Source organism: Maniola jurtina, chromosome 4 (assembly GCF_905333055.1).
Source record: "Maniola jurtina chromosome 4, ilManJurt1.1, whole genome shotgun sequence".
Lineage (NCBI taxonomy): Eukaryota > Metazoa > Arthropoda > Insecta > Lepidoptera > Nymphalidae > Maniola > Maniola jurtina.
In genome coordinates this window covers 4,457,411-4,485,087 of record NC_060032.1, presented here as the reverse complement: position 1 = coordinate 4,485,087, position 27,677 = coordinate 4,457,411, and the positions used below count along the sequence as shown (strand labels likewise).

The following is a 27,677-nucleotide window of genomic DNA, read 5'->3' as shown; positions in this document are numbered from 1 at the left end:
TAGACTTTGGATCTACAAATTAGTTGGAGATAGAGATTATGAAGAAGTAAATATTACGGCTATCTGCGGACTTATTCAATTTTGCATAGGGAGGTCAATCGCACAGGTCAAACAGAATAATATCTAGACTGATCCGGGACGTCGAGCTGATTTTTTTCAGGGGTTGCCTGAAAAACAGCGCTGAGGTAGTGTACCCACGTACACTACTACAGCATTATGCTGAGGCGATTCCCTTTTTGGGACAGTTTGGCGCCACAGACACGCATTCTGTTTTTGTTTTTTTTACTGTTATTTAGATTTTATAATTGTTTATTTTTAGATTTAATATAAGTAGATATAAGATTCATTGAAATTCCATGCAATTCAGCTCAGAAGATCACCGTGCCTTTGCAGTACAAGTCTATTATTTATTAGAACTATGAAATAGCGGCGGTCGTCTCGGCCGAAATGCATGGAAAGCTCAGTAAGTTATGTTTTAGTTTAGGTAAATATTTAGGTTTTTAAGTTTAATTTATTAGTATTCATGTTTTATCTATGTTCATTCTATGCATTGTGTTTGCGCCTAGCTTATAGTCCCGAATAAAAGTATATTTATTTATTTAAAAAGTAGCCTATGTGCTAATCCAGGATATTATCTATTTCCATTCTGAATTTCAGCCAAATCCGTCCAGTGGTTTTTGTGTGAAGGAGTAACAAACATACACACACACACACACACACACATACAAACACACATAGTAGTGTGATACTAAAGCACCTACCTAAACGAAATTCAAAGGCGTGTCTCACCTACAGACTACACAGGGACAGGTCAACAATCTCAGTGGAGTCATTACGTAGTACCTCCATAGTATACCTAAAAAGTATTATCGTGTTTCGAATAATAATAACTTAATATATGCATTTTTTCGCGTAAATATGTACGCAGGGCGTTCACCGAAAGGTCCGCGGTCTCAACTCCCAATGCTAATAAATAATTAGTGGCGAAGAAACTAGATGCGAGTTCGCAGCCACTCGACCACAAACAGAACCGCGAGCACGATGGTCCGAGCCGGACGCTCGCGCCCTCTTGCCACCGCTGGTATTTCGCGATATCTTTGCCTATTTGCGATTACCAGAGTAGTTACCGGTACAGAATATGGCATTCCAATAGAAATAAAGTCGTGGGACTCCAAGCGGACCCCTTTAGCTCACATGGTAGACGTTACAAACGAATTTGGTTTAAAGGTTTTGGCGGAACACAACTTTTTAAATGACAATAATATTGCATTTTCCCCTTATGGGTTAATGGGTATTTTAGTTGCTCTGTATGAAGGTGTCGACGGAGAGTCGTCGTACCAGATCCAGCGGAGCATGCAGCTGCCGTGGAACAGGAATGTTATGAGGATTGGTTTCCGAGATATACATCGCACTCTTAAAGTGAGTTATTTCATTATTATTCATTATACTCAATGTTTTATTTTATTTTGAAAAAGTACAAGTCTTGGAGATTTATATTTGAGTTATTCGTGAGAACTTTAAAATATTATGTATGTGGGAATTTTATGTTAGCTACTTACTGACTAGATATTATACAGTAAATTTTTATAAGGTGACCATTTGTTATTTATTCGACGGCGTGCTACAATCGGAATATTGATGCTTACTCATACCTAGTTAATATTATTAGGTAGGTAAGTTTCTACAAAGTGGCTTTTCGAATGTAGGTAAGTAAGTACTTAATAATTATTATCACCAAAAATATTTTTTCAGACATACTTTGTTCCTGAGGAGGGCTTTCTCGCAGGATTGGCTCTTAATAACGAAAATGTTACTTTTACCGAAAGCTACAAAAAGATTCTCCGATTTTATGGATTTGATTTAGAGAGTGATCACTCACCCAGTTCCAAACCTACAGAAACCCCGCAAATGACAACTAGTCTAGATAATTCTACAACAACTACAACTAGGACAAGTACTACAAGTACCACAGTGAGTAGTAGTAGTACACCAACCACAATTATTACAATTGCAGAAAAAGTTACAAGTCGTGAAGATCCATCAACAGCTTCTACTAAAGCAACTAAAGAAGAAACTACACCGAATCCACAAGTAGAAACTTTAGATACTGTAGATATTCGCGGGGACAACGCAGACACCCCTGTACTTACCACCAGCGCAACTTCTACTGTTACTACTACTGGTAGCACTTCAATGGAAACAACTACAATGAATGGAAGTACTACACAGATGACGACAGTATCTTCTGGTGCAAAAACAGACTCACTTACTGTTCCTTCCACCACTGAGACAATGTTATCAACAGACGCATCTACTATGCAAACTATGCAAATGACCACACAAGAGTCAACCGATACAACTACTATTTCTACGGATTCAACAGTTACTGAGACCACATCAACTTTACCAACTACATCCAATACAGAGATCTTGAGTACAGGTTCTTCAACTATGACTACCAATACTCAAACGACATCAGCTGGTTCGGTTACCGAAACGCAGCAAACTGAACAAATCTCCACAAATACTGAAACAACTGCAGAGTCGTCAACAATGCCCACAACCTCCACATTAGAAACACTAGAACGAAGAAAGAAGTCGGTACTCGACTTTTTGTACTCAAGCCCACTTTACGATGATGATTACTTGGTGTATAGGTCGTTTAATGTTGGGACAGAATTACCAACTGAAAATTCAGAAGAGGACGATACAAATTTTATGGCAAATGGACTGAGGAATATTCAGGTTAGTACAGTTAATTAAATGAATGGCTTACGTATTTGATTAACAAACGTGGTGGTGTTACTGAGTCGGGAAATATTATGTGGTAACCATATTTTTTCGCTGGGGAAAATGCAATTACGCATCCCGCACAAAAGTTAACTTAACAATTTATTAATGTTTGGCTAATAATAATAAATAATAATTAATTGGGCTTTTTGTCAAGTACCTACTATAGGTACGAATGATTGAAAGATCTCATTAAATGATCAAAAATAACCAGGCAGAAAACTGCTGAAGCATATTTTGTGAGATAGGCTTGCTCTAAAGTTTAAGGGAATGATGAGGTCTAAGTTGTGGAGCGTGCTTGCCTAAAAGATGCCCTGTTCACTCTTGCCATAAATGAATTTGAGCATTTCTGAGCAGTTGTCTGGGAGAAACATCCAAGCGATCTCCACATTAGAGGTACGATCTAAATATTGTTTTGAAAGGCTTTTTCTCGACAGGTAGCCTACATGCATTACGATTCAGTGATGGAATACGCTTACCTTCCCCACCTCGAAGCGTCAGCTCTCCGTCTTCCCTTGGATAGCGAGAGATACTATCTCCTAGTGATCTTGCCAGTCAGGAGAGGTTCGGGCGAACTGGAAAGGTTGTTGGCCCGAATGGCCCGTGAGTCGGATCTCTCCGACGTGTATGCCGCTTTGCATCCTCGACGCGTGCGCGCGGTGGTGCCAAGTTTTATAGTCAAGGGACATGTGACTCTAACAACGGATTTGCAAAAGGTATTTTCTTTGATAATACTTAATAATAAAAACCAGCCAAGTGCGAGCCAGACTCGCGCACCGAAGGTTCCGTACTCCGGTATTTTTTCCGACATTTAGCACGCTAAATCAAAAAGTATTATGCTTAAAAATTAATAAAAATCTGTTTTACAACTTTCTGTGATGTAATCACAAATTCACGGTTTTCGGATTTATTCCTTTACTTTTGCTTTAAGAGCTACCACCTCCCGAATTTCATAGTTCTAGGTCAACGGAAAGCACCCTATACGTTTTCTTGACAGACACGACAGACGGTCAGACGGGCAGACAGACAGACATACAACAATGTGATCCTATAAGGTTTCCGTTTTGTTTTTGAGGTACGGAACCTTAAAAGACATACTTACTCAGTGGTGAGTGCTGTGATCTTATTAGTGAGAGGACTCGGGTTCGATTCCCGGCAGGGGAAATTTGGAAGTTTATAATTTCTGTATTTTCTCTAGTCTAGTCGGTTAGCTACATCCGCTTCCGGGATACATGCTATCTTTGTACCAAATAGATGATCGTCGTGGATTCAAATTAAACATCTGGTTGGAACTTTGTCATTTACCGGGACAAAAAGTCGACACATTAACGCATTACCGGACCTGGCCAAGGGGAGTTTTTTTTTAAAGAATATTAGGCATGCTAATCATGACTAATACTCCCCTTTCCCCTCCAATTAAGCTTGTGCCAGGAGTGGGTACGACAATAGTGCAACGGGTGGGGTTCGAACCGCCGACCTTTCGGAATTCAGTCCACTCCTCAACCGTTAGAGCTATTGAGGCTTATAAATATTTCCATCTTTCATCTGTAAATATCGATACAATATGACCAGCCCATTTCCATTTCAGTTTTAGGGCATGTCTCAAGGCATCTGTAAGAATACAACGCATTTATAATAATTATTTATTTATAAATTTAGCTATTACATAATATGGATTTCGTATGGTTTCTGTTTACTCACCAAAGAACCTAGCTAGATACAAAACTCTATTGTTTTTAAATAAAATACCTTGATCTTTAAAACAAGACACGTGCGAGTAGGTAAGTGGTACTTTCAAAAGATAATAAATTTCTTTAGACTTAAACGGACTCCGCATTCCTGTTTCACGTCTGGCAATTCACTTTCGTTAAATCCATCTCAAAATTTCACTTGACTTGACCTGCAAGCGCAAATTCTAGGAAGTAGGAGGGCAGGTACTGTTAAACCTACATCCATATATTAATCCATCTATACTTTCATATATCCATCCATATCCATACTAATTTACATTATAATAAATACGAAAGTGTGTCTGTCTGTTAGCTTTTCATGGCCCATCCGTTAAACCCATAGATTTAGAATTAGTTGGTATGATTTTGGGAGCACAGAACTACCTAGCTTGCATCTTTGGATTTCTGTGGGAAGGATATGTCCTTTTGATATCGGAAAATGAAACAGTTCCCCCTGGATTTTTAAAAACTCAAATAAACGCGAACAAAGTCGCGGGCATCGTCTTCTATACCTAGTACCTATTATAAATGCGAAAGTGTGTATGTCTGCTAGCTTTTCACAGCCCATCCGTTTATCCAATTATGATAGGTATTTACCTAGGTCAGAGATAACTTGATCCCGCGGATGGACATAAGCTGATTTTTTGGGTTCCGTACCTCAAAAGGAAAAAAGGAACCCTTATAGGATCACATCGTTGTCTGTCTGTCAGTCCGTCTGTCGTGACTGTAAAGAAGACTTATAGGGTATCTACTTCCCGTTGACCTATAGAATCATGAAATTCGGTAGGTACTTAGGTAGGTAGGTCTTATAGCACAAGTAAAGGAAAAAATCTAGAAACCTTGAATTTGTGGCTACATCACAAAAAAAGATCAAAACGTGTTCGTGAACAAATAATTTGTATTTTTAATTTTCAAAGTAAGATAACTTTACCAAGTGGGGTATCATATTATGAAAGGGTTAAAAAACCGATTTTTATTTATTTTTATGCATAACTAATAGTTTTTGATTTATCGTACAAAATGTCGAAAAAATATCAGAGAACTGAACCCTCGTTGCGCGAGTCTGACCCGCACTTGGCAGGTTTTTGTCCCAGAAAATCAAAAAGTTGCCATGCGATTTTTAAAATCGCGAGCCTCATTTATTTGGGACAACGATAGCTTATACGTACGGATATATAGTTAGTCATAGTTAGTCATAGTTAGTCATCTTTTTAGTATGGGGAATCGAAGAGTTCCCTTGAAATTTTTAAAAACCTTAATTCACGCGGACGAAATCGCAGCCATCATCTAGTATTAATCTATAATTAGGTGTTCTTAAATATGTATTATCAAAAAGTGAAATTAATGGATAGGTAGGTACACCAAAACCTGTTTCGATCTGATACTCGTAAGTTCGTTCGAATTATTCGCGGTACTAAAAATGTCTAGTGCTCAGCGTACCTATGAATTGTGACCTACTAATTAACAGCAAAAGCGTTCATGCCAATTTGCATAATGGTAGCTCCAAAACAAAAATTAAAGGGGGCCTTATGCCACCATACTTGAAAACGTGCGGTCAAAATTATTTTGGTTTTAATGGACTGTATTTAGCGGTTAATTGCCCCATAAAAATGTAGCACTGACGAAGGAGAAAAAATGGGTGTGTCCTCCAGGGAGTGGTTAGGTAAATTTGGACTTACGTGGCTGGAATGGTTCAAAGTCTGTTCCGAACTGCAGCTTTCTCGTCACCACACTTTTACCATCACTGATCCCTGGCCAGGGTTTTGTAAATCGCTGTTGCACTATGTGTCGTGTTGGGTGTAGACACAGTTTTCGATGAGCGGTATGTATAACTTCACAATGGCGGCGCGCACGTGGTGTTGCGGTGGTTTATTATGCACGAAAAGTAGTGTCTCACGCCGGCGATGGATTATGTTGCACTGAATCTCAGCTTAGCGCATTACACTTGCGTATGCTTGAAGTCCATGAGTGGGAAAGGAAAGGATATATAGGATAGAGTGAGTGCGAAGATCTATGATCTATGAAGACCCGTTATGATACATTAATTAGTACAGTAATTTGAGGTATGTGGCGCCATCTATTGAGATTTACCACGCCCCTCAGCATGAAGGCTCTGCTTCATCAAATTATTAAGTAAAAAGGATATAAAGTAGCGTTAAACTTATAAATTAAAACCCATATTGCAAGGGTGCGTAATATTGCAGATAACTTAAAACTAAGTAAACTACAACTTAAATATAAATTAAAACTACTGAGTTGGCAACGGACAAAGCTTAACTATAGGCCTGTCGTAAGTTCCAGACTTAGTTCTAACTTGCGCGACACGAACCACTCCGTCTCGGCCAGGCATCACCTTGGTAATAATTCCAATTGGCCATTGGAGGGGTGGTGCGTTTTCAACAATTAAGAAAACTACAACTCTTTCCTTAACTGGATGCGAAGTGACTTTGAACTTTATGTGAACTCGCAATGAATACAAGTGTTTAAATTTTAAATGTTTCCAGAAGGACTGAATTATAGCGTACAATAATAGAAACCTATTTAATAATAGCGAATATAATCTCGCATTTAGGCAGTCTTTTAACAGAACTAGCACGTATGTAGCGGTTTTTAGATAAATAAGTCGAACTAAATTTTTTTTACTCAAATCAATTGATGAATTACGATCAAATTCTTGAGAGGTATTAATTAAACCTTTAATCAAAGCGGTTGAAAACTTTTGAAAAGGAAAATTATCGTCAGGTAAGTATGAATTGTACTGAGGTGAGCGCTTGGTTAGAAGCCATTCTTCTGAAGTTACAGAAATCAATGAAGGACTCTCTAACCGAAGTGCGTATCCTGAGGACTGTGTGTGCATAAGACCACCAGATACACAGTCAGCAGGATTTTGAACCTCTGCGTTATGATAAAAATTCACCTTAAGTGGCGACAAATGCGTATGAATTTGTGAAATGCGGTTAGCCACATAAGTATTAAATTTGTGCGGTGACGAGAGTGCCCAGAAGAGGGCGACTTCTGAATTTGGGAATGCGAGAACTTTCTTTATTTTTACGCGAGAGGATATTACATTGTAGACCGAACTTACTAGATGAGTAAGCAAAACAATTTCATTTTGGTCAACAATGTGTTGCGGTGGAAAATCATCCCATCCCATATTCAGAAGCCATAACTCTTTTATAAGTAATTTAGCGAATAAAATGACTGGACCTACAAATCCCAAACCATCATACAGACGTGCGGTAGCTGAGAGTATAGCTCTCTTTGTACAAGATGTAGGCAGTTGCGAGACTTTGAAAACAAAATTATCAGAAGCGGGAAACCAATGTAAACCTAGAATCTTGAAGGTGTGCTCATCTTCAAAGGATATACTCTCAGACTGTCGTATGAGTTCAGGGGAGTTGCTAGTCCACTTGACTAGATCAAACCCTCCAGACTTGAACATCTGGATTAGCTCGTTTGCTATCGCAACTGCTTCCTCAGTGGAAAAAGCAGCGGAAGCAAGGTCACCCATACAGATGTCCCTTTCGAAGATTGCAGCGGCAAGAGGCCATCTCTCTCTCTCCTTCTTAGCAACTTCGCGCAGAGTGCAAAGAGCCAAAAAGGGAGAGGAGCGCAATTCGAAAGTGACGCGGTTAAATTTATGTTTACAAGGCGGGTCATCACTATCAAATCTATATAAGATTATTTGATGTTTGCGGTGCGGGGAATTTATTTCGAAATATATGTACATTTGCGTCACGTTTTCAAAGAAAGCGATTTTACAAAACCTAACATTGAACAAAGTATTAAGAATCTCAGCGTGCAGGTTACAATATGAACGAAGAGTTCTGAAGAGAGAGGTCGACATAACATCATTAGATATGACAGAGTTATGTGACAATTTAAACCCAGACGCGGTACCTTTCTCAGGGGGAACCTCTGAAATAGAATCCTTCACCGAACCCTTCTGAATAGCTTCACTGTCTCTTACGCGTAAGTCAGATTTGAAAATTTTAATATCAAGCATCAAATCATTCTCTTCACCTGCGATACAAGTATTGATTGTCTTTGCAGTGGTGTCCTTAGAAAGAATGTTAACAGTGAAACTATCGTCAGAGTTAAGATTAATTGTTGCGGTGTTAATATTTTTACAATCTGGCGGAGCAATGTTCAAGAATCCTATTTCAGGTTCTGTCAAGATCGGAAGGTTTTCTAAATTATTATTTTTACGAAGCGGTTCGCGAGCAAATGCGCAAAAAGCAGCGGTATGCGGGAGCTGAGTGACGACTGGTGCGTCACCCAGAATTATATAACCTAGCGTGGTTTCAACGGCGGAAGGCGAATTATCACCACCTGTCAGTTTATTGAAAAGTAAGATTTCACAATAGCGATTTACTCCCAATAACACATCAATAGTTCCTGGCTCCGAGAATTCATCGTCTGCGAGAGGTATATTTCGTATTAAAGATTTCATAGCTGCTACGTCTACACGCGCATCGGGCAGCTGTGACGTAATCTGCTCGACCACAAGCGGGCGTATGGAATATTCTTTCGTATCATCAAAACGAGATTTGAATTTAAAGTCGGAAATCCCAAGTATCTTTTGAGAAGTCCCACCGATTCCCTGAACTTCAGAGAAGCGGCTTTGCGTGTGAACAGGTAATGATAATCTCTTGCAGCAAGTTATAGAAATATAATCACTTTGTGAGCCGGGGTCAATGAGACAACGCACAAAGTGAGAGCGATTGTACTTATCTAGTACTTTAATTTTAGCGGTGCCCAATAAGGCGGTTGTAGCGGTGCGGTCGTGATGTTCACGAGATATAGTACATAAAGAAGCGGCAATGTTAGCGGATGAATCATTAGACGATTCTGATACATTAATTTTTGCGGGCGAATTAGCGGACGTATAAGCGGACGTACTAGCGGACGTATGCGCAAACGTATGAGCGGGTGAATTACAAGACGTATGAGCGGGTTGATTAGCGGACGTATAAGCGGACGTCCGAGCGGACGTCAAAGCGGACGTCGGAGCGGACGTCGAAGCTGACGCATGAGCGGGTTGAATTACATTATTTTCAGAGTGATTGCTCGGCACAGTGCGAGGCATATCATCCGAATTAGCGGATTGCGACAATGAGCAATTATAAAGGTGCGGACAGATATGTGACGTTGGCGCATTGACAACGACACTACAGTTTGATTTACTAGATTTAGCGAAACACAAACTTGAATGGTGACGTTTAAGCGGAAAGCAAGTTGAGCAGTTTTTAGTGCTGCTACAAGCGGAATATTTATGCGAGGTACTTAAGCAGTTTGTACAGTATGAATTATTTTTAACAATTTCGTACCTTTGCCTAGGAGTTAATTTCATAAACTCAGCGCACTTGTATAAGTGGCCATGCTTTTCATTTTTACAGACGACACACTTATGATTTTCATGTGAGCTACGAGCGCTTTCCGTATTGACAAAAGACTTAGTAGACTTAGTAGACCTCGTGACAGGTGTAGGTATGTGTTTAGAGCGAGCTTTATTTTGCAACTGTGCATTAACATTGCTCCCTCTAGACAGCACCTTGCTCTGTTCCTTCACAAAATCTATAAGACTTTTATATGTTGGAATTTGTTTTTTACGATTAATAAGCTCAAACATTTTAACGGTATCTTCATCTAATTTAAGCGTAGCCAAATGAAGGAATATAAAATCAGTTAAATCAATTTTTAACTGTTTAAGTGCTTCTACCGATGAATCAAAAGTGTTTATGAAATTATCTAGTGCGGTATCATTATTATTAGCAAGTGGCTTAAATTGCAACACTTGATTTAAATAAGCGGAAGCGAGCGAGCGGGGGTCGTCGTACTTCTGTATTAAGGCATCCCAGATGATATTATAATTTTCAGCTGTTGCTGGCAACCCTGAACAAACTGCGGCAGCCCTATCAGTTAATTTTCCGACTAGGTAAAATACCCTTTCACTATTATTTAAATTCGGGTTATCATGAATCATACTTTTAAACTGCTGATAAAACAAAGGCCATTTTGTTAAATCACCATTAAACGAAATAAGATCAATAGGCGGAAGATGCGATTTTAATTTAGGGAACTTTGACAAAGACGCCATGTTAGATTCAGATTCTTTATTGCTGTTAGTCGCTAAAACTTGTTTGACATAACAAAATAATTCCTCGAATGACATCCATGATTGATAATTAATAGGATTTTTAGGATTCAATTTTAACTGTATAGCGTTATATGAATCTAATGTTTGCTCGAATTCCTTTCGTAAAGTGTCTAGGTTACCTGACTGGCATAAAAGATTAGGTAGTTTACTAGAATCAATTTCTACTTGCAAGGCGGCATCGTAGATTCGTTGCATTCGTGCAAACATCGCATCGCGTTTCGATTCCAATATTAACATTTGACATTCGTCATGTGTACGCGGTAAATCTGAATCACCCTTTGTAGTCATTTTGAAAACTCAAAGTACCTAAATAAATCGAACACAAGGTAATATGGTATTTACCTATGTTGGTTAAATATGTCAATTAAAAAATATCGATATTATGTAACCAATATAGTTTAGCGGTAAATATATACTATAAAATGCGTTGGTTATACTGTGAAAACACACAACTCCTATATTTAGGCGAGCGGTTAAATTATTGCGTTGCAAACGTAAAAATATTATTTACGGAACGCGTATTTGAGTGCAACAATAATCACAATGCTGGTTGAATACCTACTCCGCGCGCAATGGCTCGTACCTACATTAGTCTATTCATAAAATCGACAGCGGAACTTATGTAGGTACCTTATTTGCGTCTTATAAGTAACGACAACTTAAAATGTTAACTACTACGTACCTATAAGTAGATCTATACGTTTTATTTTCCAGGTTTGCGGGATTATATTATTATGGTTAAATCTTATACCGAAATAATAAAGCATGCGGGTAAATATGAAATTTTATAAAAAATACTTTATTACTTCTAACCTAGAATATCAAACGATAGAATTACGTAGGTATATCGTAGGCCGTACTTATAATCTAATAATTCTGCAATATTACGACACAATGCAACATTAGGTATCCATAAATCGTGAATGCTACTTGAAATAATTCAAACTTATTGACTCGACGTAGGTAGGCGGTACTAAAAATTATATTACTATAATTTGATTAAATTAGAGTCGAGTCAATTTTATTATGAAATCGGATGGATAAGCCCATAAATCCGATTAAAAGATTATGAAATCCGGTTCGAGAATGGACCATAAAATATGGTAGCTCCAAAACAAAAATTAAAGGGGGCCTTATGCCACCATACTTGAAAACGTGCGGTCAAAATTATTTTGGTTTTAATGGACTGTATTTAGCGGTTAATTGCCCCATAAAAATGTAGCACTGACGAAGGAGAAAAAATGGGTGTGTCCTCCAGGGAGTGGTTAGGTAAATTTGGACTTACGTGGCTGGAATGGTTCAAAGTCTGTTCCGAACTGCAGCTTTCTCGTCACCACACTTTTACCATCACTGATCCCTGGCCAGGGTTTTGTAAATCGCTGTTGCACTATGTGTCGTGTTGGGTGTAGACACAGTTTTCGATGAGCGGTATGTATAACTTCACAATGGCGGCGCGCACGTGGTGTTGCGGTGGTTTATTATGCACGAAAAGTAGTGTCTCACGCCGGCGATGGATTATGTTGCACTGAATCTCAGCTTAGCGCATTACACTTGCGTATGCTTGAAGTCCATGAGTGGGAAAGGAAAGGATATATAGGATAGAGTGAGTGCGAAGATCTATGATCTATGAAGACCCGTTATGATACATTAATTAGTACAGTAATTTGAGGTATGTGGCGCCATCTATTGAGATTTACCACATAACAAAAAATCAGTTTCTATTATTCCGAAACTGATTCCACAGTTTACTTGTCATTTAACGTTAATATACAGGTATATGTAAATAATTACTTATTTTTCAGCGTCTGGATTTGTTTCATTGATCATATTTTTATTTCGTCTTCTAATTCAATGATCTGCTTACAATGACATTAGTGAAAAATAGAGTTGTAGAACTTTTTCAAAAATGCCTAAGAAGACATAATCATTATGTAGACTAGATATACCAATGTTGTGCTTAAAATTGTCCTGTTCGAAGAACCTTGCGCCTTTATCAGGAAGGGAAACTCGACTAGATATTATATCAATGTCGTAAGTTTAAGATTGTCCGGTTCGTAGGACCATGCGCCTGTATCGGGAAGGGAACATTGACTAGTTATATCAATGTCGTAAGTTTAAGATTGTCCGGTTCGTAGGACCATGCGCCTGTATCGGGAAGGGAATATTGACTAGTTATATCAATGTCGTAAGTTTAAGATTGTCCGGTTCGTAGGACCATGCGCCTTTATCGGGAAGGGAAACTTGACTAGACTAGAAACTATCGGGATTCGGCAAATGATTAGCTACTTACCATTACGAGAATCAAGATGTCACATCTAGACCGATAACCAAGCGTATAGTATATATAGTACGCGACAGGTTGGGATGGCAATCGGGGTATGAGGCAGGGGACATCACCCGCAGCGGGTTAGCGCGGGGGCTATGCGGGGTGTCCCCACCTTGGTTGCTTTTTCAACATGTCGCGCACTTTATCCATCTCAAGTTTCGTTTGTTTCTGCTGCAATAAGATCGGAATCCGCGACGTGTTCGAGCCGCGCCAGCACGACTTCACGCCGATGACGCCGCAGGGCGGCGTGTACGTGCGCAGCATCGAGCAGGCCGTCTCCGTCGCCATCCGCAAGTACCAGCCCGATGTCAAGAACAGTAAGTCAAGAGCTTGATAAGTTTCGTTTGTTAGTATATGCTGCACTAATGTTGAAATCTATAGAGCGCACTTTGACTTTGTGTAGACTTAAGTTTCAGTTAAAACGAGACAGATTTATGCCAGGTATATACCTAACGCTGTCTCGTTTTAACAGTGTCTTAAGTCTGAGCAAAGTCAAAATGCGTTCTATAGATCTCAGGGACTGTGGTTGTATAGTCACGCTTGCCGCCAGCGCCGGCGGTAAGCGTGCGGGACACGAGCCTGATAGTTTTTATACCGTTTCATCATGAAATTGACCTGCGCTGACGTCCCGCGCTGATAGTAAAATCCAGGTTTTCTGACATATTTTTTTTATCTTAATTTTTTTGGGACTTTTGTCCGACACGGACACGCCAGCCATGTTTTCCTTCATTAAATCAAGTGATGTGCTTAAAAAACACATAACTCCGAAAAGTTAGAAGTCGTGCCCGGCACCCCTGGACCCCTCAAATGGGAGGCCGACAATTAATCACTAGGCTATCACCACCATGTTACCTTCTGATGCTTCTTTCTTTCTTCTTTCTGGGCTAGTTTCCGCATTTAAACGTTTCCGTCGGTTGTGCGTGCGTTGCCCCTCCCCGCCGAAGTCTTCACTCCAGCCATCCAAACTCGCTCTAGAAGCCGAGTAGACCACCCAGGTTGCAAAGGGCTTCATGAACTGAGGTTGGGGATCCCAAATGGCGTTCTCGTTGTTCTGCCTGAACTGATGCTACCTAGTAGGTACCTACCTATAAAGCACTCTCTCGCGTGCCTATTGCCATACTAAACACACATCGTAATAATTTAAAAAAACAATATATTATCTATAGTCGAATTGAGAATCTCTTCCTTTTTTGAACTGGGTAAAAAATTAAATCTTTCGACGAACCCGGAACCATTGAAACCGAGTAGGTAGATATCTCAAACGTACCGTCTTTGCCCGAGAGGTCCCAACTCCCAAACAGTTTCGACTTTTCCTTTTGTTTCAAAATTACGGATTTATGCTTTCCCTTGATTAGTGAACACAATAGAATCAATAGTTCAATAGATAGGTACAACGCTACCGACTTGCTAGTTGCTGGCTTGCCTAAGAACCACAGATAAGTAAGGGAATCCCCTTAAGTCTACTACCACGATTTAATTAATTAACCACAAATTAATAATATATAATTATTGTAAATCTACAATTTGCATTACATCTTTTTTTCAATTATATATTTTGAGTGTATACCAACTTAGGTAGATAATAAGTAAATCATACGTATAATAAGCAGTATTTATTTAATTAGATGTCCTATAGTACGTAATTATAGTTTAATTAGAACTAGTCTAATTAAATAAATGCTTATAATACCTATATCAATTTCAATATATCTATAATTTCAGTTTACCATGTCTGCAATATGTAGGTACCGTCTTGTTTCTACAGACCACATCCCATCATGGATAAGCAATTCGATATTTTTTTTAATTCATTTTAAATATTCTGTGAAATATTTACCTCCGTACCCATTAAGTATACGGTCCACGAAATACAGTCCGCTGATAGACGGACGGACGGACAGCGGAGGCTTAGTAATAGGATCCCGTTGGCATCTTTCGGATACGGAACCCTAAAAAAAAAGATCCCGACGAATTGAGAACCTCCTCCTTTTTTGGAAGTCGGTTAAAAACTAGTTATTAGGGGTACCTATCTCCATAATTTATGAATATGCAAATAAATGGAATCTACTTACTTATATTTTTAAAAAGCTCATAGGTACTATAATTCTCTACTTTTTAGTATAGCCTGCCTATAAGGTACACCTCAGTATAACGTGAGTAGGTAGGCATTATTATCATTGTTAATGATACAAAACAATGGCAGTTGGGCAGGTCTAACCGTCTAAGGTTACGGTGTGATCCACTTAATTAGGCGAGGTAGAGACTGTGGTAGAGAGGTGGACGCGTGGGATAGATTGGGTCTTCACCGTTACGCGTCCGTGAACACCGCCCGATCCTTGAACAACACCTGCGCGCGCTCTGTTGATTTTTAACCGACTACTTCAATAATAGCAAAAAAAAAAATTTGGAGACCCCCACTTTTTTCGATGTAACATCCGTTAGGTCAAATTTTTCGTATAAAATGTAGCCTATATCACCTTTACAACGAATTATTTGACACCTCATTCATCAAAATCGGCCCAGTACTTCAGGCACTACGGTTGAACACACAGAATCTGGATACAAACATACATACATATATACAATGTATATATATATATATATGTATGTATGTATGTATATATATGTATGTATGTATACATTATACACATATACAGACGTACATAGACTGCTAAAATAATAACCCTTCCTTTTGGCTTTGCTGCAGTGGGGTAAAAATTCAGAAAAAGGAGGTTCGCAATTCGACCTATATGTATCTATGTGTGTATGTACCTACTCGTATGTCCGTATGTTTCTACCATGCGCACGATTTTCACGCTTCTGACTTGACCGTTTGAAATCCGGTAAAGCTTCTAGCTGATGCCCGACCGCATTTTCGTCGCCGTGGATTTATATGTCCAAAAATCCTGTAAAAACTTTTTAATTTTCCGGGATAAAAAGAAGCCTGGGTCACTCTCCAGGTCATTAACTATATTACTAACTTAAAATCCATTTTAAAAATCATATCGATCTGTTGCGCACATCATTACCTTTCAAGACTTACTCGACTCATCCAGTCGCAAGTTTCGTATTGAAAGAACTGTAGTAGTTCTCTCTACTACAATTACATTGTTTATAGAGGAATAGGAATTAAAAATCACACACATATTATCTTAATCTTAAACGACAAAAATGGTGCTTGTGTGTGTGGTGCGGCGACAAATTGCGATACCTAACAGATAGAACATTAACAGCTCTTTGTAATGTTAGTCTGAGCAAATTGCTCAAATCACACATGTAGGTAGGCACCAGAACAAGTATGCCCCCGTTTTACGGTCTAGCCAAGATAAAAAAGTGCAAATTCCGTTTTTAAGTAGTGAGACTGACTCTATTGTCTCGTCTGCGGTGGCGCAACGCGGCGACACGCGCATTTGGGCCCACTGATGCGCCGCGCGTCATATTATATGGACTTATGGTTGTCATATCCCGAGATTGTCCCGACAGTATCCTGTACAGAGCTTTACTAAACAACTTACAATAAAGTAGGTACCTACATACATAGTTCGGTAAAATACCGGTCAAGTGCGAGCCGGACTCGCGCACGAGGAGTTCCGTACCAAGTACCAACGTACAAGATAATTATTACTACACTATGTAGTTACCTACTTAGTAGGTACATTTAAATTTACATCTTGGTCATTTTGAAATTCGCCATATTTGTTGTTATAGCGGCAAAACAAACATGCTGTGAAAATAGCCCGTTGCCAGACAGAGGGACGGACGGATAGGAGGCTTAGCAATAGGCTGACTCCCGTTGGCACCCATCGGGTACGGAACCCAAAAAATATAACTACAAAGAAATAATGTGGAATGCCAGTAGCCTACGAGCCGTTTTCGTAATTAACTTAGGTAACTAGGTGTTAAATCAAAAATACAATGCTTAGTCAACTGTTGAATCAAGGGTAAGATACAGAAGGCAGTGGTTCTTGAGACGGCACGCATTGTGAGGAGGTTCCTCACTCTGGAGCCCTGGCCACTGGCGGCTTGGGTCCAACCCACCCCTCTACTAGTGGGACCCATTTTACCATATTTTTAATACTGTTTTTTTTTTCGTCACTATAGTTTTCTGTTGTTTCTGTTATATTTTCTTTTGTTTCTGTTTTTTTGTTGTTTCTGTATTTTACTTTTTGTTGTTTCTGTTATTTTGTTGTTTCTTGTTCTGTTATTTTATTTTTGTAAACATTTTTTTAAATATGGTACCTAATAAGGCGATAATAAAAAAATGAGAGATTAAAATAGCTTAAAAATAAGTTACGTTTATAGGCGGGTAGGTACAGCCCTACACCGCAGCACGGCACACATCATCATAGAAAATCGTCCATGCACCGACATTATTACGACCTAAATGCCTAATCGAGATGGAAATGATGATTTGCTGATATACCAACTTTTCAATTACATCAATGAGAAGAATTACGAGATGATTTGTTTCCTGTGTGCATAAATGATTTAGCTATTTTTTTCATCGGTCTGCCGCGTTTACATGACAAGGACGAGAATTTCCCATTATGTAGTGATGAAATTGTCGAAAATAAGTAACCGAAAATTAATGTAGGGAAGTAATGGCACATGGTATGCTCAAGGTAATAAATAATGCTTCCGTGACATAAAAGACACGACACGATAGGTCGTGCCATCTAAAGTTAATCGCATGTTATTTTATCATACAAAACAAAAAGTCTAATTGAATACAAGTGTAAATTAAAAATTTTCAACACCCCCGACAAATCATTTTCAAATAAATAATTATGTATATCTAGGCAACGTCCATCTTGACAGCTTGACATTTGTCAAATGACACTTGAATATTATGAACCTAAGGGTTATCTAACTTTCTTTTCTACAAGAAAACTAGAAAATAGCTGATAACTTTTAAACGGCTGAACCAATTTTTTTGGATTATAGCTAAGAACACTCTCGATCAAGCCACCTTTCTAACAAAAAAAAGTAAATTAAAATCGGTTCATTCGTTTAGGCGCTACGATGCCACAGACAGATACACAGATACACAGATACACAGATACATAGATACACAGATACACAGACACACAGATACACACGTCAAACTTATAACACCCCTCTTTTTGGGTCGGGGGTTAAAAAATATTTTGAATTTTGAAAACGCAATTAGATCCTATCGGATTTGGCGCGTTTGGTGTGTTACCTATTTATTCTGCAAGCGAAGTAAGAATAGTGCGCGTAAACAAGTAGGTAGACCAAACTGAACACGAGGCATGTGTAAAAAGTATTTTTGTTCCAGGGTACAGCAGCAACCGTGGTCCAGTGATATTTTCTGCAACTTACCCCTTTCTGTACTTTGTGATGGACAGCAATATCCACGTGGCACTGATGGCAGGCAAAATGGTAGACCCATTAAACACGAGAATACTATAATATTGAGTTTTATTTCTCGATTTTTTTATATTCTATTCGAACGCTACATCATAAGTAAATTGTAGTCGCGGTAATCGAATCCATGAACAAAATAATTCGTATCGACAATCGGAATCCAAGGATTTCGGTGTCCAGAATCACACTAATATTATAAAGGAGAAAGTTTGTGTGTGTGTGTGTGTGTGTGTGTGTGTGTGTGTGTGTGTGTGTGTGTGTGTGTTTGTTACTTCTTCACGCAAAAACTACTGGACGGATTGGGCTGAAATTTAGAATGGAGATAGATTATACCCTGGATTAGCACATAGGCTACTTTTTATCCCGGAAAATCAAAGAGTTACCACGGGATTTCAAAAAACCTAAATCCACGCGGGCGAAGTCGCGGGCATCGGCTAGTAATCTATACTAATAAATAAAATTGGAGTGTCTGTCTGTAATTTCGAAATAACTACCACATATTAAGGTCATATGGTTATTTGAACGATACCATAACTGAATCACACGTTTTTAAAATTTTTGTCTGTCTGTCTGTCTGTTTGAAAAGGCTAATCTTCGGAACGGCTGAACCGATTTTAACGGGATTTTCACATACAAGTAGAGGATTGACCAGGGTGTAACATAGGTTACTTTTTAACCGACTTTTAAGAAGGGAGTTGTGTTTTTCTACCTATGTACACCGAAATCTCCGAGATTTCTGAACCGATTTGCGTCATTTCTTTTTTAATCGATAGAGGAACTTTGCGACATTGTTTCATAAAAAATTTGGAGTCCAACTCCTCAATCCTGATGCTGCAGGGGATCTGACCAATCCACGCGGGCGAAGCTGCGGGCATCAGCTAGTATGGTAATATACCATCTAAAAGTATGCAATAATAGGCACAGCAAAAATAATGCCTGGATGGATTTAACATGATAATCCATAAGGATAAAATATATACACCAAGGCTCTTCATCCTAAATGCTGTAAACAAAATTATTATCTTTACTGTAATTTAATAAAAAATTTGGATACCAACTCCTCAATCCTGCAGGGGATCTGACCAATCCACGCGGGCGAAGCTGCGGGCATCAGCTAGTAATTTATAAGCAAATAAAGAAGTGTGAAACTTCGTGGTCATAGAGGCAGAGAGGTCCAGAAAAAGCGTGCAACATGCGAGCAATCAAGCCACTCCATTTCTCTAGATACGTGAACTCATTCGAAATTCGCGCGTAAACTGGACACAACCAAGGAGCCCTAGTATCCACAGAGTACATTACTAGTATCTCGACTGGCGCTGGTCGAGTAGCTACTACACGCGTGAGGCATTTTAAATTCGCGCGATGTTTGTGGGTGCAATGTATTGACGCCCAGTACCTCGCCAACAATTCGCGGCGGTTTCACCCCTTCTAGACAAGGTCTTAGACCCATTACGCACGAAGATGCGGGAAATTCGTGCGCATACACACGGCGACTTCCATAATATAAATTAGATTCTAACGGTCGCCGTCGACAGAGTTGCCGGGCGACTAGTCGACGGTGCGTAATGGTCTTGGGCAAAGGACACAAGCAATAAATCGCACAGGATCTGTTGTACCTAATGAAATGTTAGGGGGCGTCATATCTTCGCCTCGGATTTCGAGTTGTTCCAGCGAATGCTAGTTCTACTCCAACTCTGTCAAATTCTGTTTGGATAAACAGACTGAATAATGCTGCTTAGGCATGGTTTAGTCAAAGAGAATTTGACAGAGTAGGGATAAAACGAGTATTCGCTTCAGTGTAAATGCACCTCAAGAATATCACGATTTTCAACAATGTAAGGTATTAAACTAAAAAAATCAAAGATACAAATGTGGTTTTTTGCATTTATTTATACATTAAACTCCCTACTTCGCCCTCTTAGATTTGATCTTTCTTAGATAGAACTCCAATTCCTTCCCTTCCAGTACGTAGCCGTCAGCGCGACCGCATTGTCCCGGCCGACTCGCTACACACGCTGTAACAAGAAAACAACATGTCAGTCCATGTGAAAAATAAACTAACTTGTAGATAATGTCAGTTTAAAATCAGAGTAACTATGACGAAAAATCATAAATGGCTGCTAGATGGTTTCCAAAACGGCACCCATCCATAATGCAGCCTCAAAACTTCTCGATATCATCATTTATTCCCTAGTACTATTTTGTAGTTTTATGCACCTATTGTAAAGGCTTAAAAGAAAATATCATATGGTTTGTTGAACTTCATTGAAAACAGAACAAAACAGATTATATAGTATTGAAAAAAGGCCAAAAAATTATATCACAATTAATTCATCATTATTATTTCTAAACTCAAGCCCATGTTTTTATTCCCAATGAAGTTTGTAAGTATGTATGAATCAAATTAATTAGTGGAATAATTTGGCTTATTTTACCATTCATGACTTTATCTAAACCCTACACTAAGATATTACGTATATAAAACCCCAGATAGGAAAAGCTCATACAATCAATTGTATTTTAAAAAGTGAACCCTTTTGGTTCACTTTTTTATTTTGTACAAAATATTGGTGCGGGATTTACGCACCTTGATACCTTTATCAAGAGTGCTTTAGCTTGTCCTACATTATAAGTTAGTGTTTTACAATAAAAAAAAAGGAAATACTCTATACCTAATAAACGTCCAGTGTGGAATTGTTCTTCAAGGGCTGCCTCAACTTTAGCAAGGCGCTGTCTTGCCAGGTATTTCTTTGCCGTCTTCTTGCTGCGTTTTTTGTTAATAATGGCTTCTTCAGCCTCAGTCTAAAAAAGGAATTACAATTTAACATTAAAACAAACAGAAAGGGTTACAATGCTATGAAGCAGTGTCAGTTTCTGCATACTAATCATTTTTGTACAAATCATATGACACGCATAGTTTCATCATAATAATATTCTAATCCACCTACCTACCTAACTTTTTTAATAATTGTTATTTAAACTGATCTGTGTATATCAAACCAAGTATGGTAGTGGTCCAAATCTTTGGCAGCCATTAAGATATAGTTATTTCCAAGAACTGTCTAAAAAATTTAAAATACGTATATTTAACCCAGTATCATAACTCAAAGGGTGTGTATGCACTCATTCGCATTCAATTCGTTTTCGTAATTCGTGAAAATACGACCCGTTGTGGCCGTCATAAAATCCGTCAAAATAAGAATCTTACAAATATGAATGAGTTAACACGCGTACGGCCACTACAGATCGTATTTTTACGAAAACAAATTGAATACAAATGGATACAAAAACACTTAAAGGGTAACCCAAAATTTTTTTGATTCATGATTTTCTTGTTCCCCAGGATGTATCTTGAATTTTTTTTTTTAAATTTAAATGTCTTTGTGTAGGACTGCTTATTTTAAAAAAGTCTGACACAGGCAGATTCGGTGAAACTTAAGTGATGCACTGTAAAGGCATACAAAAAGTACCACATCACCAATGAATGCCAAATCCATGCTAATATTATAAATGTGAAAGTGTGTTTGCAAGCTTTATTAATTAATGGAAGGACTACGGCTCATTTGTAAGATTTTGATGAAATTTGATACAGAGATAGCTTGCATCTTGGGAATGGACATAGGCTACTTTTAATCCAGAACAATCAAAGAGCTTTATCCACGTAGACAAAGTCACTGACATCATCTATTTGGTACAGATATAGCTTGCATCCCAAAGACAGATAAAGAGTACTTTACATCCCAAGAAATCAATGGTTTTCCACTGGATTTTTGCAAGTCAAAACTTATGTGGACTAAGTCACAATATTTTAAATTATAATAAAACATAAGTATTTCTAGTTCTACTCACCAACTTAGCACCCTTCTTTCTACCGAGCGGCAGGAGGTAGTGTGACTCATACCACTGCCTGAATGGTGTGGCGTCCACCACCACAATAGCATTCTTCACCAGGGTTTTGGTTCGCACCAACTCATTGTTTGACGCGTTGTATACTACGTCAATGATACGCGCTTTACGGGTTGAGCCTGAAATACAATACAATATGATATGACACTACTGTTAAGTATGACATGATTTCAATATCAGTAGGCTTTTTTTTATACTAGGGGCCAGTACAGTAAACTATTCAGATAAGCTGAACAATCGTCCAATTGACATGTTCATTCATATTACAAATAAGGAGGTATGATTGAGAGAAGAATGTCAATTTTTGAGTTGTGTTGTATCCAATAGTCTTTTTTGTTGTCTCAAGTAATAAAAAAGGTAAGTAAATTTAAGTTCTGAAATACTAAGAGTCTATATAAACATATTACATACATTCGGAGCCCCACGAGAAGTTTCCAGTGTCAAGACGCAGAGCACGGTACTTGGTGTTACCACCACGAGACCGCACCAAGTGGATACGCTGGGAGCCAAGCTAAAAACAACAAACTAATTTAGCTTACTGTAATTTTTTTACTAAATTACCAAGACGTATAAACACGATTTAGCGAAAAGTAGATAACAATATTATTCGTGATATGATGTGAATGTTTTGGTTAAGTTAGGTTATAACTTCCACTTTGTAGGTTGTAACTTATACCTTTGTATTGGCAGCAGGACGACCTAGCTCATACTTCCTCTTCTTACGGATAGGGGCACGTTTGCCGCCGGTAGCCCTCCTTTTATGCCAGTGGTCACGACTGATACCTGCACAACAGTAGATAAACTTTGTGTTAGATTCATCCTCGAATTTAAAGCACAACACTTCACTCAATTATTAGGGTAACGTATGAAATATAAACATATTTAACACTCGCGTACAAATCACAATCGCGTAAAAATATTGATTAAGAAAGTTTCAAGTCTTTTTCAAGGATTTGATTGGATATATTTCACGTGAACGGCAAAATACTCACCCATCTTGGCTGAGCCAGAGAGAAAAGATTTTTTTTCTGTTCAGTGGAAAATTGACAGCAGCAGTTGGCAGATTGACAGCTGGCAATCAAAGAGTAGGTACCTATCAAAGCATCAAAGAGTATGCCAAACCCAGAGACGTGCTACCTAAACATGATTGTGCACTTCAGCTTTAATTCCCTGCAAAAATAAATTCTGTTGCATTGGCATAAAGTCCAATTTCTAATATAATTATGCTAAGCGGAAAAACGAGCCGAGCGAGAGGTCTGTAAATTGGAGTGTGTCACTGTCTAATGGATTGCAAGCATAAAAAAATATTTTCTATGGTACGAATTATGATGTAGCTCACAAAGTTCTTATTCATTGTTTATTTAATTTCAAACAACAAGATTACTTTCTTTTGTTTTCGCAGTAATTTTCATACTGTTATCTTTATTTTATAATGTCATTAAAATATCATTTAGTTTAAAAAGTATTATTTATATTTTTTTAAATTAATAGGATGACAACACTGGGTGTCAAGCAAAACAATATGGCGAACATTCTGTACTATACTATACAGAAGTAGTAAGGTAACCATAATTTGATTGTTTAATGGAAGTGTTTTTTTCTGTTTATCGATAGATTTCCCAAAAATGAAGACTTAAGGCAAAAATGGATCACTGTCGTTCCAGGAAATATCACCAAATATTCGGCAGTTTGCGGAATGAATTTTAAAGCGGAAGATTTTGCTACGGCTTCGTGTGCACACTTTTTTTTAAAGAAACGCTGTACCATTAATTTTCCCAAAAGTATGCCTTGCTTACGAACTTCCTAAAACTGTTTAGGACCTAAACACATGCACCAGATTATACAAAATAATTTTACTTACCTATATTATAGGTACCCATACTTAACATGACTGGTACTTTTTCGCAGAAATTTAACAAAAAAAAATTGAATTTCTCTTCTTTTATAACTACAGCGCGGCAGACTATGGCCTAAACCATTATCATTCTGAGAAGAGACCCGTGCTCAGTAGTGAGCGGCGATGGGTTTTCATGATGATTCATCCTCTCCTATTCTCATATAATCCATCAAATGTCTTACATTATCAAATCGTGTTGTCACCCTAATAGAAAGGGACACACTCCAATTTAGCGCTATCTCAATAGGCTCGTTTTTGGTGTCTCAGTGCACAATCTTGTTTAGGTAGCATGTCTCTGTATAGGATACATCCTAACACTGACTGAGCTATATAATATTGCCACGGGACTTCGTCTGCGATGGCGTTTGCTGGCGCGCGTGCTGTGCTTGTTAAGAGTGGCTGGTTTTTGTGTTAGTTGGTGTTTTTTGGTGGTGGAACTGACTGGGAAGCGCTCTAAAGGGGCGCCGCGCGTATGTCGGCGGGCGCCGGCGCAGACGGAGTCCATACTTGTATAAATTCAATAACTTGAAAATATCACAAACTTGACATTGGCTAATCAGAGTAAAGCCAGATTTAAAGAAAAAAAAAAATATTGCCACTTCATACTTGTGGCAAACAACACAAAAAAAAACTTGGTTGTACAGTGTTTGGCTCAATGATATACTCAGGATATACTATGGATACACTAGACAATTTGAAAATTCAATAATATTACGATCAAGCATCTTCCTCGTCATCAGACTCAAGACTTCACATATTCTGATCGAGAATGACATTAAAAATGTAGTTAATTATAATAATCATATACCCTAAATCACGGCATTTCAATTTTTTTTAGGAAATCCTACAGAAACTAGGGGAAAATTAAAATCGTAAATGGAAACACTGTGAGTGACAGTAAAGTAACCTATGAGTCGTTACTCGTTATCTGTGATCTTGTACAAAGAGAATATAATCACTACCTACGTTCTAGACACTAAGTTCTACGTTATGAGAATATAATCTTGTAGGTAGACGCGGAAACCTATGCATTGCATCGCGGTCTATTTCATCAACAGTTCATCAATATAAATTTTATTATTTTGCTTCAATGAGTAATATTGGGACTGTAAATGTTATTGAAATAAAGGTGTATCTCTAACTTGCTGCATTCATTTTACAGTTTAATTCCAGATAATACACAGTCATGTCTTTTTATATACGGTATTATGTGGGCCACAAAGGGAAATTTGGTCATGAATTTCTGGAATTCGAGTTCCGGCCTGATGGTAAACTACGTTACGCTAATAATTCCAACTATAAAAACGATACGATGATTCGCAAAGAAGCCTATGTGCACCCGTGTGTTATGGACGAGCTGAAGAGAATAATCGTAGATTCTGAAATTATGCACGAAGACGACCGTTTATGGCCACAACCAGATCGTGTTGGCAGACAAGTAAGTAGGAAAGAAGCTGCGGTCAGCTTATAAACATTTAAAATCATTAATAACTTATTAATGTTAAATGGTTATTCCATCCAAACATAACCTCAATATTTTAAAATTGGTGGTTTTGCTTGTAGTGCTGCATATTTTGACTGTAAACATGCTCAAAGTTTGTTGTTTAAATCTTAAACAAGCGTGTGAATCTAGAATTCTTTTAATTACATCTTTAAGCTTATGAGTTACTGTCAGAATTTGCTGTTTACCATCAACCCATCACCAGCTCACTTAGCACAGGTCTCAGAATGAGTAGGTATAGTATAGTCCATAATCCATAACACTGGCTAAGTATAAATAAATTGCTAACAATTCTCACACACCTGTTTGAGAACATTATGGAGAAATCGCAAGCATGTAGGTTTCCTTCACTATTAAAAAGAAGTAATTTTTTTTTATTCAGTCCACAAAACTGACTACAATTGTAAAAATATCAAGGTAAAACATGTGCAAAAATACTGGTTCTCTATTGTGTCTATTGGATGAAGATGTGGCATACACGATTAAATGATAGGTACAATGACAACAGAGCAACAAACATGCTTAAGAAATAAGCTTAACAAAAACAAAACTTAAACCAGAACAAACAGCTACTATCAAAAAAGAAAAAAACGCTGAACAAACTACTTATCTACATACTTATTTTTTTAATATTTGATTGTTATTAAAACACTCATAATTCTGAAAAGTTTGAGGGGCATGCCCTGGATTTAACCCCACAGATCATTCCTATTATAAGAGATATTAACATTTTGTTGTTAATTTTTAGGAACTTGAAATAGTAATTGGTGAGGAGCACATTTCATTTACTACATCCAAGACTGGCTCGTTGGTTGATGTCAACCAATCTCGTGACCCGGAGGGACTACGCTGCTTTTACTATTTGGTGCAAGACCTGAAATGCCTTGTATTTTCTCTCATCGGTCTTCATTTTAAGATTAAGCCAATATAGATTAAGCTTACCATTATAATAACAAATAAAAATAAACTAATTTTCTGACATAATTATCCTCTTGGTGTTTTCTTTAAAATTAGTTAAACACTTATTGGTATCATTTTCATTATAGCTAACCCATAGAGGAAACACTAGTTTTAAAGCAGCACTGCCATATCAGTATAATAGATAGTATTTACCACTAGTTTAATTTATTTTAGGTCCACACCTCAAAAGGAAAAATAACCCTTAGGATCACTCTGTTGTCTGTTGTGTCTGTCAATAAAATCTATAGTGTACGTCCCGTTGACCTAGAATCATGAAATTTGGCAGGTTAGGCAGGTTTTATAGCAAAGGAAAGGAAAAAATCCGATAACCGCGAGTTTGTGGTTAGGTACCTATATGAGCGTAGCGAAAAAATTGTAAGTATATCATAAAAAAAAATGTGTTTCAATTTTCAAAGTAAGTTAATATACCAAGTGGGGAATCGTATGAAAGGGCTTCACCTACGCATTCTAAAACAGATTTTTATGCATAATAGTTTTTGATTTATGCAAAATGTCGGATAAAATACCCGAGGACGGAACCCTCGGTGCACGAGTCTGACTCGCGCTTGGCCGGTTTTTTAATATTAATATGAGAACTATCACGGATAAATCGATAGGTCTTAAATTATACTGTATTATTAGAATTATTATACTTATATAGAGCAAATCAATGCCCCAATGCAGTCTGTCGATTGGTGAATCGATTAAGTATATTAAATCGATTTACGATTATTTTAGGTACCTACAGTTCTTACAATTCACGAAGGCGAGTGGCTTATGCTTGTGTTTAAGTCCTATCGGTATAAGTAAGGTACACTAAATGTGTGCGTTTGCGAGCGCTTGCTCGCGACTGATTGGTCCAACATGCACGCACACTTACGCAATGCCCATGTATACGATGTAACCACAAGTAAAGTTCACTCGCCTTCGTGAATTGTAAGAACTATATTTGATTACCACAGTTGATTACATTAGTACATAATCTAAGTAGTAAGTACATTACAACGTTTGGTGTTGGC

General features: G+C 38.0%; 3 protein-coding genes and 1 long non-coding RNA gene across 5 annotated transcripts; 2 read left to right on the top strand and 2 right to left on the bottom strand.

Moving 5' to 3' along the window:
* The first annotated feature begins 70 nt into the window (after positions 1 to 70).
* LOC123864642 (serine-rich adhesin for platelets) lies at positions 71 to 18,439 on the top strand. Of its 2 annotated transcripts, XM_045905245.1 has the most exons (6): positions 71 to 463; positions 1,301 to 1,419; positions 1,753 to 2,745; positions 3,228 to 3,506; positions 13,188 to 13,323; positions 18,306 to 18,439. In XM_045905245.1, the coding sequence occupies exons 1-6, from the start codon at positions 448 to 450 to the stop codon at positions 18,437 to 18,439; spliced, it is 1,677 nt and encodes a 558-aa protein (XP_045761201.1). In that variant the 5' UTR covers positions 71 to 447. The 2 variants fall into 2 exon arrangements, with proteins under 2 accessions (XP_045761201.1, XP_045761200.1); XM_045905244.1 differs by lacking the exon at positions 71 to 463 and having other exon boundaries at positions 794 to 1,419.
* LOC123864690 lies at positions 4,574 to 27,606 on the bottom strand. Its single transcript, XR_006795825.1, has 3 exons — positions 27,405 to 27,606; positions 10,159 to 10,163; positions 4,574 to 4,602 (listed from the first exon to the last, which is right to left on the bottom strand). It is a non-coding gene; the product is annotated as an uncharacterized LOC123864690 (long non-coding RNA).
* Positions 20,265 to 23,423, bottom strand: LOC123864677 (40S ribosomal protein S8). The gene is made up of 6 exons (XM_045905300.1): positions 23,293 to 23,423; positions 22,977 to 23,083; positions 22,712 to 22,811; positions 22,244 to 22,419; positions 21,067 to 21,196; positions 20,265 to 20,409 (listed from the first exon to the last, which is right to left on the bottom strand). Exons 1-6 carry the CDS (start codon positions 23,294 to 23,296, stop codon positions 20,300 to 20,302), a joined length of 627 nt encoding a protein of 208 aa, XP_045761256.1. The 5' UTR covers positions 23,297 to 23,423; the 3' UTR covers positions 20,265 to 20,299.
* On the top strand, positions 25,205 to 26,682 carry LOC123864681 (protein mago nashi). Its single transcript, XM_045905305.1, has 2 exons — positions 25,205 to 25,635; positions 26,447 to 26,682. The coding sequence occupies exons 1-2, from the start codon at positions 25,384 to 25,386 to the stop codon at positions 26,627 to 26,629; spliced, it is 435 nt and encodes a 144-aa protein (XP_045761261.1). The 5' UTR covers positions 25,205 to 25,383; the 3' UTR covers positions 26,630 to 26,682.
* Positions 27,607 to 27,677: the final 71 nt, after the last annotated feature.

Coding starts and splice junctions, on each gene's coding strand:
- LOC123864677 (XM_045905300.1), bottom strand. Junction 21,197..22,243: donor GAAAGAAGGGTGCTAAGTTG/GTGAGTAGAACT, acceptor TTCCTTTTTTAG/ACTGAGGCTGAAGAAGCCAT. Junction 20,410..21,066: donor CCACACTGGACGTTTATTAG/GTATAGAGTATT, acceptor TTCTTGTTACAG/CGTGTGTAGCGAGTCGGCCG.
- LOC123864681 (XM_045905305.1), top strand. CDS start 25,384: ATGTCTTTTTATATACGGTATTATGTGGGCCACAAAGGGAAATTTGGT. Junction 25,636..26,446: donor CAGATCGTGTTGGCAGACAA/GTAAGTAGGAAA, acceptor GTTAATTTTTAG/GAACTTGAAATAGTAATTGG.
- LOC123864642 (XM_045905244.1), top strand. CDS start 997: ATGCGAGTTCGCAGCCACTCGACCACAAACAGAACCGCGAGCACGATG. Junction 3,507..13,187: donor TAACAACGGATTTGCAAAAG/GTATTTTCTTTG, acceptor TGCTGCAATAAG/ATCGGAATCCGCGACGTGTT. Junction 13,324..18,305: donor CCAGCCCGATGTCAAGAACA/GTAAGTCAAGAG, acceptor TTTTTGTTCCAG/GGTACAGCAGCAACCGTGGT.